The sequence below is a fragment of the Gallus gallus genome, chromosome 2 (genome assembly GCF_016699485.2).
Source record: "Gallus gallus isolate bGalGal1 chromosome 2, bGalGal1.mat.broiler.GRCg7b, whole genome shotgun sequence".
Classification (NCBI taxonomy): domain Eukaryota; kingdom Metazoa; phylum Chordata; class Aves; order Galliformes; family Phasianidae; genus Gallus; species Gallus gallus.
This window is the reverse complement of record NC_052533.1, coordinates 120762996-120773256: the sequence shown is the minus strand read 5'-3', so window position 1 is coordinate 120773256 and position 10261 is coordinate 120762996. Positions and strand designations below refer to the sequence as shown.

The window sequence follows — 10261 nt, the reverse complement described above, 5'->3', positions numbered from 1 at the left end:
TTATGTTGTAGTCCAGTCAGCAGATAACTGTTTAGCTAAGCGTTGCCATATTATCCTGTGTATCACAAGGATTTTACTAGGTGGCAGGATGTGGCTTTGGGCCAGAATTGTTCAGCAGTTCACCCCGAGAGTGCTAAGGCTGAGTTTGAAGGGGAAAAAAATGTAACGGGCAATAGCAGATTATGGTTTGTGTTTGCCTCTTTCCTATCTGTGAATGTAGCAGGGTAAAGGTACTGCAGAGTCCCGTACCTAGGGCTCCCTAACCGCCCTTGGAAAACTTTCTTCACAAGTTAACTCCTGTGGGAAGTGCTGAAAGGGCAATACAGGTTCAGCTTCAGTTCTATTCATGCTGCAAGTCAGACAGACTGGAAGAAATGGAGCATTTCAGTCATTTCTATCCTTTGTATTAAGTACGGTGAGAGAAGTTATTCTTACTACCGCTCCAATCTGGCACACCTGGGAAGTGCTAGAAGTCTTTTAACTGATCTGTTGCAGAGTTGTCAACACTGGCTTCTTATCTCATGTGCTAACCCAGCAGGAGTAAAAAGCATTAGCAGCTCAGCTGACTGATCAAAAGTCAGTGTTCTCTAAGCCCCTTCTTGGGATTGCCTTGCCATTCTGCCCAGTGAACTCTGAACTTCCTTTTCCCTTCTGATCCCTAAAGTATTTTGCCTCCTCTTCCCCCACCGGGATTTGGTGACACTCTTCTCCTTTACCCTGCCCAATGTTTCACATCCGTGCTCCTGCTGTGCCTTGAGAGAGCTGCGGGACCACCGCCTGCTGGAGTCCTACAGCAAGAGACGGTGTGCCAGAGGATGGAGCAACCTCTGCAGAAGGAGAAACACCACCTCTGGCTGGCAGGCAGGCAGGCAGCCAGGCCTGGTCTTTCCTGTGTGTCCCTAAAGACTTTTCCGAGCCTTTCGTTTCTCCCTTCTGCCACTATGCTCCCAAAGCAGAACCTGGCTAGTAACTGTAGAAACAACTGCTGCAGAACCGACAACTGAGAGGCTGATTGTTGGTTAACAATCCGTGCCTTCGTGCTCATCCACTAAAACATCTCAGCGAGAGGCAGCAGGTCAGCTGTGCCTTGGAGGTAAGCTGACCAGAGGTCCGAGTGCAAAGTGCACATACGGGCTGACCTGGGAGGTTTCACTGAAGTTAACAGAGATGTTTGTGCAAGCCCAGCTATATTATCACTGCTTTTTACATGAGATTCTATGGGCTCTGTGCTGTTACTTGGGGTGTTCTGTGCATGTAATCCAATTTTGTGATAATGCATCCCAATTATCTGTCCTCTCTTATTGTTATTCTGGTTTTGCTACAGTTAAAAGATACAAACCTTGGAAAAACTCAGTGAAGTCTTTCAGGATCCACCCTAGTACGTGCCAGGTAGGAACAAGACCTTCAGCAACACAGTTGTAATTCAGATAACTGGACACATAGGCCACTGCAGAAGATCGCAATTAGATCATGGTGCTATTGAAATGATTTGAGCATCTTTGGAATACTTTGAAAATAAAGCTCTGAAGTGCTGGCCCTGTTCTTTTCTCTACAAGTCTGTCCTTCCGTCGTTACCCTCATAAAACCACGACGGACCCACTCAGCAGGTGCCAAGAAGCTGAGCAGTGACATGGTGGCAGGAAAAGACCAAACACGTCAGCTGTGACAGCTGCACATGAAGCTTTGGGAGGACGGATTGCTACTGGGGCCGGTGGCAGCTGTGTGCTGCTCTGAGGTGAGGTGGGCTGAGCCAGCGTGGTGCAGCCAATAATGCTGGAGAGCCCAGAAGTGCCACTTAGAGATGTGTGAGGAAATGCTATGGGAAAAGCAGGTATTTGCCAGTGAATCTGTTACAGACCTTGTCCAGAAATACGTGGGCTCTGGAAACCTGGGAAAGCGGCTGTTTTGTGGAGCCAGGTGGAGAAAATTGAAACAACTTCCTTAGTTAGACAGGAAAAGTATTCTCATTATTTCTGTAAGAATGCTAACTGTATTATCTCTAATTTCCTGCCTGGAAAGCACTGTGTGTTGTATTCCAAAATGAATAAAAATCATTATGGTAATTTGTCACTGTCAAAAGTAGACTTGGAGGCTGGGCTCCATGCTGGTACATTATTTGTGCATGTGGCACACGAATGTTTCTGTACAGCAGAATGCATGTGGGGACAGGTACTAAATACAGAACATGGAATTACTGTAGTTGGCTTGTAAATGGAAGAGAATCAGAGAATCATAGAAAGTAGTTCATAGGGTTGAAAAGGACCACAGTGATCATGGAGTTTCAACCTCCCAGCTATGTGCAGGGTCTCCAACCAGCAGACCAGGCTGCCCAGAGCCACATCCAGCGTGGCCTTGAATGCCTCCAGGGATGGGGCATCCACAGCCTCCTCGGGCAACCTGTTCCAGTGCGTCACCACCCTCTGTGTGAAAAACTTCTTCCTAATATCCAACCTAAACCTCCCCTGTCCCAGTTTCAAACCATTCCCCCTCGTCCTATCACTATCCACCCTTGTAAACAGACTCAAAACTTAGTCCAAGAGGAAAAGGTTAGGAAAAGAATGAGACCATTCTAATTATAAATCAGTAGCAGGATACGTCAGTAAGTGGTAGGGAAGCCTATAGGAGATGTCAGTAGTTACTGCAATATCGCGAAACTCTCCGTTCTGAAACATTTCTTTAAAGTCTCTTTCGCGTCCCAAGGTTCAGTTCCTGCATTACAGACGCGCTCGGGGAGAGGCGCGCTCCTGTCACCGCTGCCCAGGCCCGAGCCGCCCCAGCCCCGTCCCACACACCGAGGGCTGCCGCTCCCCCCGACTGCGGGCGGTGCCGGGGCCGGGCCGGGCCGCAGCAGGTGGGCGGCGGGCGGCTGCGGCGCTCCGCACGGGAACCCGCCCGCGGCTCCGGGCAGCGCGGCCCCGCGGACGGCGGGAATCCAGTCCGGGTTTTGGTGCCGGGGACCGGCGGCGGCGAGGAAGGGCCGGCGGGAGCGGACCCCGCACCGCGCCCGACAGCCGGGCCGGGCCGGGCAGGGCAGGGCAGGGCAGGGCGGAGGGGGGGAGCAGGTGGGCGAGCTGCGGGGCGGCCGCGCCGGCTCCGGTCCCGCCTCGCCGCGCCCCGGGCCCCCATGGCCGCGGCGCGCCCGCCGCACACACCCACCGCCGCCCCCCGGTGAGCGCCGCCGCCGCCGCCCCTTCGGCTCTGCGCTGCCGCTGCGCGCCCGCGGCGGGGCCGCCGCCCGCAGCCTGCGCTGAGCGGGCCGGGCCGGGCGGGGCACGATGCAGGCGCGGCGCCTGGCCAAGCGCTCCAGCATGGGCAGCCGGCGGCTGAGCGCGGGGCCGGCGGCCGCGCAGGCGGACGGGGCCCGGCCCCCCAAGCCCGAGAGCGCCTGGAGGCCGCCCCGGCGGGAGGGCTCGGCCGCCGCGGTGGAGGAGGAGGACGAGGACGAGGACGTGGTGGTGGAGGTGGAGGAGGAAGAGGAGGAGGAGGAAGGCGGCTTGGGGAGCCCCCCCCCGGCGCTGAGCGCCCACGGCAAGGGCCCCCTCCGGGCGAGCCTCAAGGTGCGTCCGGGCGGACGGGAGGCGGCGGGCGGGCCGGGCCGGAGCGCGCGCTCCCCGCTGCCGGCGGGCGGACGGGAGGCGGCGGCGGCCGCGGGGCGGGCAGGGCCCGTGCCTCGGGGCGGGCTGCGGCGAGAGCGGCCCCTCCGCCCGCGACCGGCGCTCAACAAGTCCCGCACAAAGCGGCGGCGGTGCGCGGGCACCCGGAGCGGGGCCGGAAGGGCTACGGGGTGCGAGCGTCCCCGGGAGGGAGCGCGGCGGGAGGGCGGCGGCGGAGGGGGCTGAGCCCGGCCGCGTGCGGCGGTGCTCCCGGCAGAGGGCTGCCGCCGCGTGTGCGGTCTGCCCGGTGTGCGGCGCTGGGGGTCGGGGGCGGCTGGGACTGCGGGCGGGGGGGGGTAACGAAAAGTTGGGGCGGGCCGGAGGGCGGCTCAGGCCCCGTTCACAGCCAGTCCGGGTGTACGCGGTCGGGCTGTGCGGGGAGCACCCTGCTGAACACCCGCACGCTGGGAGCCTGCGGGCTTGGGCTCAGGTGTTTGGTTAGGAGTGCTTTTCTGTGGGCGGTTTGCTCTTGGGATAACGCAGGTAGGGCGGTTAGGTCCGTGTGCCGGTCTGTAGAGGGTTCACGTGGTAGGCACGCAGGGAGGATCGAAAATAGTTGTGCTTGAGAGTTGAAGGTGTATCCATCTGGATTTTTGGTTGTTTCTTACATTCTCTATAGTGAGTCTTACTTACCAGGAGGGGAGGAGCGGCGGTGTGGCTGTGCCGTGTTACCCTGTGGTCTCCCCCGTGCCCCCAGGAGAAGCACACGTAAGGAGGGAAGGAGCGGCTGCCACACGGTCCCAGAGGGACCGATACAGCCGGGCACAGTGACTGCCCGGGTTCCATGAGCCAGTGCCACCCAGTGATGGGTGTGATCCCAGCCCCTGGGCTGCTCAGTGCTGCAGAGCCCCCAGCACTTCGCTTGGTGTCCAGCATGACTGTACACACACGGTGTGCTGCTGCTCCCCAGGGCTGGCATGGCACTGAGTGCTGGAGGGGCCTTGGGGAGGGCAGCTTACAGGACGAGGCGTGAGGCTCTCCAGCAGGGCACAGCAGCTGGGTGACACAGCTGTAACATGCATACAGCATGGGCCGGCTGCATGCATCGTTCCCTTTGCCAGTCCACAGCACACTGTTAGTGTCTGTCTGTCAATATACATTAAGGCAGCTGGTATTTGTCTCCCTTACTCCAGTCTGTATGTTCATACAAGAGCATTATACTTGTGTGTATTTACCTCCCTGGAAAGTAAATCTGCTTCATAGACGAGATCACTGCTGTCGGTATACACAACAAACTTGAGGTCCTTGGCAATGCTGTGTGGCTTTGGAAGAGTATTTCTAGCTCTCCTGACCCACTCCATTTCTTCTTTCAGCACTTACACTTTTAAGTACTATAAACTAAGATAAGTACTGTATCAGGTAAGGAAATTAAATTGTCTTTGTTTCCGTGCATTTCTTTAGTGGCTGATAGGATAGGAGTGCATAAAGCTCAGGGTCTTTCGAGTAAGTTTGGAGCGACAGATTAAAAGTGAAAGAAGCAGACCAGAAGTGAATGCAGGGGACTGATCACAGGACTGTCAGAGGGTAATGGCCTGGCACGGCGCACCCGCCCTTAGTCAGAGTTGGGTCCCTGGCAAATGGAGAGCTGGCATAGGGTGAGGGGTGTCTGCTTCCTCAGTTGGCCTTCGGAGGTGGGGGCAGGAGCTGGCAGGGGCTGTTGTGGAGGTGGGGCTCAGGAGACATCCCGCTTCAGAATTCAATCAGAATCAAAAGCAGAATAATTTGGGTGCTGTTCCTGCAGTGTACTCTTCCCAGGCAATGCGGTTAAAGAGAAGCATGCAATGTTTTGGTGCATAGTTTAGATAGAAATGTTGCACACGTGTAGTGCTGATGTATGCTGCCCTTGGTGGAATGGCATTTTGAGTCTAGGGGTGTCTTGTTCTCTTCATGGAGTTCCTTCCATGGAGCTGGAGATGAATGTGTTGCAGAGTGCTTTGGAATTGATAGTTCTTAAAGAAGCCGGAGAGTTTGGTCCACTGGCTGAGGTCAGCTGTACTACTCTGCCAGGCCTCGTGGCTGTATTTTTCCCAGTTTTCTTTTTCACAGAAGTCCTCTGTGTGGCTTCACTGTGGCAGTCACTTCCAGACCATCTCTAAAGTGTTGAGAGAGATGGGAAGAAATACCTTCTGAAGACTGATCCTGGATTTCTGCAGTCCTGGAAAGAGACAATAAATGCAAAGAGAGGGAATAAGGGGAGGGAGAGATTGCTTCTTTGTGTCAACGTGGCCACATGGTTACTCAAGAGGAAGAGGCTGGGCACTGGAGAGGGCTCCTTTTTTCTCCTCTTCTTTTTCCCTGCTGCTCCATCCTGATGCTGGGAGAGGCGTGAGCAGACCAGCAGCAGCTGGCGGGAGGACAGCCCAGGAAACCTTCTGAGCCTGTAGGGCCATGTCAGAATTGCCAGGATTGCTGATACTGATACTGAACTGATTCATTCACATGGGTTAGAAAACAAGTTAACACCAAGGTGCCAACTGGACTGGCTCATCTTGTATGTGAAACTCTATGCAGCCCTCCATTCATGCCTTGGCTGCATCTAGATCTCCAGCCTTTTGAGATTAGATGAGAAAGAAAAGTCTTCCAACTTCAGAAGAGGTTAGTTGCCCCTTATTGGCGTGCTTTGTTTTGTTTCATTGAATTCTCTCTCTCACCTTCTTCTCTCTACCATCTTTCTAAAGCCAGGTGTGAATTCATTGTCATCCTTTAAATCAAACATCCACGTTTACTCTTTAAATGGATTATAGGCTCACCTCGGGCAGAACAAACCTCCTTCTTGCTTGATTAGTCAAGTGCTATTTAATTTAGCTTTCCTGTGTGCATGCCAACGTATCTGAACCGGCAATTTGCAAAAAGCAATTTGTCATTAAATAGCGACTTCGCTTTGTGGTGGAGAGGTCTCAAAAACACTTTAGGTACTTGCAGGCTAACCTGAGAATGAACAGTCTTCTCTCAGGCTGGTATTGGTAGTAACAGTTACTTCTGTAGCAGTATCTGTGTAATACAGAACTCACATCCTGGCCTGGGAGCAGGCTCCTGCTACGCTGGGCTGCACAGGGCAAGCACAGTGCTGCTCTGGTTGCTGCTGTAGGGTTGGAGAGAGAAGAAATGGGTACTGATAGGCTGTGGAGGACAAGCGAATTAAAACAATATAGATTTATTAACACCAGCAGCTCCATTGTGTTTTTTTAAGTAAGTAAGTATAGACCTTGACTGAAAGCCTGGCTGGTGACCGTGTGGAAACTGCCCAGGTAGACTTGGCTTTTTCCTCTTTATTACAAATAGAAAAGCTTGTGTGTTGTATATGGATTAGTGGAGGCAGGGATGGGAGTGGTGCAATTGTAAGATGGTGTTCTTTTTCCTCCATCTCCTGTCATGAAGAATGAATGGGAGCAATTTGCTGGGAATTTTTGGTGCGGTTTATTTTTTTGTTGTTTGTTGGACACTGACCAAGGGTAACCACTTTGCCCTTAAAAGGAATTGTGTGAGCAAACTGTAACTATGTGTGACGAATGAGGTGTGCTGGAGCCACTGGCAGCTCTAATCCATGTTTGTGGGACTGTTCTCAGCCCCCAGCAAGGCCGGTTGGAGTGATCATGAGTTGCTGTCAGGGACACAGCGTGTACTGCTGGTAGATGTGTGCTGCTTGCTCTTTGTGTCTGCAAACTCTATATTGAAAAAGTGCTTTCTGTGATGTGGTCCTCAATATGTGTAATGCATCCCATGAGAAGTATGGCGGCATAGGCTTATGCCCTACCAGAGGGACCTGGATAGACTGGATCAATGAGCAAGGGTAAACTGTATGACTTTCAATACGGCCCAGAGTCGGGTCCAGCATTTTGGTCACAGCAACACCAGGCAACCCTACGGGCTTGGGAAGGAGTGGCTGGAAAGCTGCCTGATGGAAAGGGACCTTGGTGTACTGATGGACAGTCAGCTGAATATGAGCCAGAAGCGTGCCCAGGTGGCCAAGAAGGCCAGTGGCATCCTGGCTTATATCAGGAATGGTGTGGTGAGCAGGACTAGGGAAGTCATCCTGCCCCTGTACTCAGAACTGGTGAGGCCTCACCTCGAGTGCTGTGTTCAGTTTTGGGCACCTCAGTACAGAAAGAACACTAAGGTGCTGGAGCAGGTCCAGAGAAGGGCAACAAGGCCTGTGAAGGGCTTGGAGAATATACCCTATGAGGACAGACTGAAGGAACTGGGGCTGTTTAGTCTTGGGAAGAGGAGACTGAGGGGAGACCTTATTGCTCTCTTCCAGTATCTGAAATGTGCTTACAGCGAGAGCGAATTGGTCTCTTCTCACTGGTGACAGGTGACAGGACGAGGGGAAATGGCCTCAAGTTGCACCAGGGTAAGTTTAGGTTGGATATCAGGAAAAACTTCTTTACAGAAAGGGTTGTTAAGCACTGGAATAGGCTCCCCAGGGAGGTGGTTGAGTCACCATCCCTGGATGTGTTTAAAAACCATTTGGATGTGGTGCTCAGGGACATGATTTAGTGGTGGGTTGTTAGAGTTAGGGTGGTATGGTTAGGTTGCGGTTGGACTTGATGATCTTGAAGGTATTTTCCAACCGGCGCAATTCTATGGCTCTACCAGTCTCCACACTGCTCAGACCTATGTAAACATTGCTGTGAGTCGAGCAAGGATGGCGTTAGTTTTTTTCCTCATTAAAAAAGTGCCCATTGGCTTTCTCTTCATTAACCTTGAGTATTCATAATACTTTCAAGTGATTTATTGAATGAGTTAACTAAAAATAGCAAGCAGCTTGACTATTGCTTGAGGTCAGCCAAAAGGATACTGAGGACTAAAAGAGAAACTGTTATTAGCGTTCGTATTTATTTGTAAAGACTGAACAGGGAACACAAAGTGAATAAAAAAGAGTGTGAATAAAAAGAGTGTCTTCTGTGGTGCTCGGCTCAGAGTTCCTGGTCTGGTGGTGACATCTAACTGCAGTGCGTTGCAGAGCATGTAAGCATTGAACGACGCCGGTGCCGATGAACAATCTTGCAATTTGATCACTTTCACCTTTTGGGCAACTTGCCAGACTTTCCAGTCTGAAGTGATGGCTGTGGTGACGTTTGCCTCATTGTATGAGAAAGTACATGTGTGGGTGGTATTTGTTGTTTGACAACAAAACTAACGAAGACAGGAAGCTGAACAACTTCTGTTGCTCGAACTTGGGATAAAAATACACTTCTTTTCATTGCTGTTTTTGCCAAAGATAAGAGTCAAACTGCCCTAAAATCCTGACCCTGCTGAAGCTGATGGAAAAATCCCCCTAGTTTAAACAGACTTGGAATTAGAGCCCAATTACATAACCACGGGTGTGCATCCATTAGTCTCTTAAAACCCCTCCTCTCCATCAGTCCTACTGATCTTTAAGTACGGCTTCAATCTACCAGAGGCACTTACCGTCACTGGACACAGAATCAGAGCAGGTAAAATGCCTCAGTGATTGGATACCGAAGTGTGAAATTACACAGCTCATCGTTTTACCATCTTGAATGTATTTTTTAACAGAGTGGATAAAAGCTTACTTGAACTTTAGATAGGCAATGCAATTATGACAAGCAGTCATGAGATGGGCTGGTTACTTAGGAAATTTTCTGCTTCAGCAGATCAAGTGGTAAACGCCTGCATCATACTGACAGAGGGAACACTGTATGGAAACCTTCAGTAAACTGGGCTTTTTGATTTTGGTGAGCTAAACGTTGGAGCCAACTTGATCCTTTATACATAAGTGCCCACACCTTTGAAATGGCCAGAGCAGTCTTTGAATTGAAAATGTTTTTGAAAACATGTATTATGACAAGTCTCTTCCTTTTGTAATTGTGTCTAATGTAAGTGTTGCCTAAGGAAAAAAATCATAACCAACTTTTTTACAGCCCACTGTGGTGCAGTTGTTGCTCTGACTGTCCAGGTGAGCAGTGGTGCCTCGCCAGCTCATGGCTCTGCTGCACAGGGCTCATCTGGCACAGGGCTGGATGGGAAGAGCAGGACTGTTAATGATGGTGAAACTGAGGCTGCTGGGGATTTGCTTCTGGATCTGTGGCCAGCGATGTTGTAGATGTCTGTCCTTTCCTCAGGGCGTGAGAGAAGTGACTTCCTCTGCCTGTCTTCTTCCTGCTGCTTCCTTTGGGATGGGGCTCTGGGTTTTACCTACAGCTTGCCATGTCAAGCTGACCTGTTTCGTCAGTATGAAAAACAGTGAAGCATCCTTATCCCTTCTGTCCTTCCTTCCAGCTCCCAGTGATGCACTGGTCTCCATGGACTCCTGTTAGAACTTGTTGCACGCTGCAGCCGGCTGCCTGAACTTGCCTAAACAGCTGGCAACCAGTACAGCATCCTGATAGTGCGAGGGAAGAAGTGATAATGTCCCTGCTAGGGGCATGAAGGAGGGAAAAGAAAGGGAGGGAAGGGAGCAAGCCTTGCTCCTTTTGGGGACAGCATCTCTTTGCACAGAACTTTGGGATTCATTCTTCATGTTCTTAGTGAAGGCTCTTCTCCTGTGAGGCATGCTCAGTCCATCCAGTTTGCCACAGGGTTTGTGTCCTAGAGACACTGCAGAAGCAAAGGTCACGTTTGGCCTCTGCACATTTCTGCTTGTG

The 10261-nt window shown here is 51.9% G+C and overlaps 2 protein-coding genes across 8 annotated transcripts in view; both read left to right on the top strand.

Annotated features, from left to right (window-relative positions):
* The first annotated feature begins 2707 nt into the window (after window positions 1–2707).
* The window catches only part of ZNF704 (zinc finger protein 704), a 92251-nt gene continuing 84697 nt past the window's right edge, over window positions 2708–10261 (top strand). For 4 of the 7 annotated variants that reach the window (XR_005857482.2, XM_025148016.3, XM_015282859.4 and 1 more), the window contains exon 1: window positions 3522–3557. Coding sequence is in view for 1 of the 7 variants with exons in the window: in XM_046937992.1 (XP_046793948.1) it covers window positions 6216–6248 (33 nt within the window). In the remaining 6 variants the exon portion in view is untranslated. Of the gene's footprint in view, window positions 2852–3521; window positions 3558–3975; window positions 6249–10261 lie in introns of those variants that run through there. The other 3 variants (XM_046937992.1, XM_418305.8, XM_046937993.1) reach the window with 2 other exon arrangements.
* Window positions 3261–3839, top strand: LOC124417753 (translation initiation factor IF-2-like). Its single transcript, XM_046937946.1, has one exon. It carries the CDS (start codon window positions 3276–3278, stop codon window positions 3837–3839), a length of 564 nt encoding a protein of 187 aa, XP_046793902.1. The 5' UTR covers window positions 3261–3275.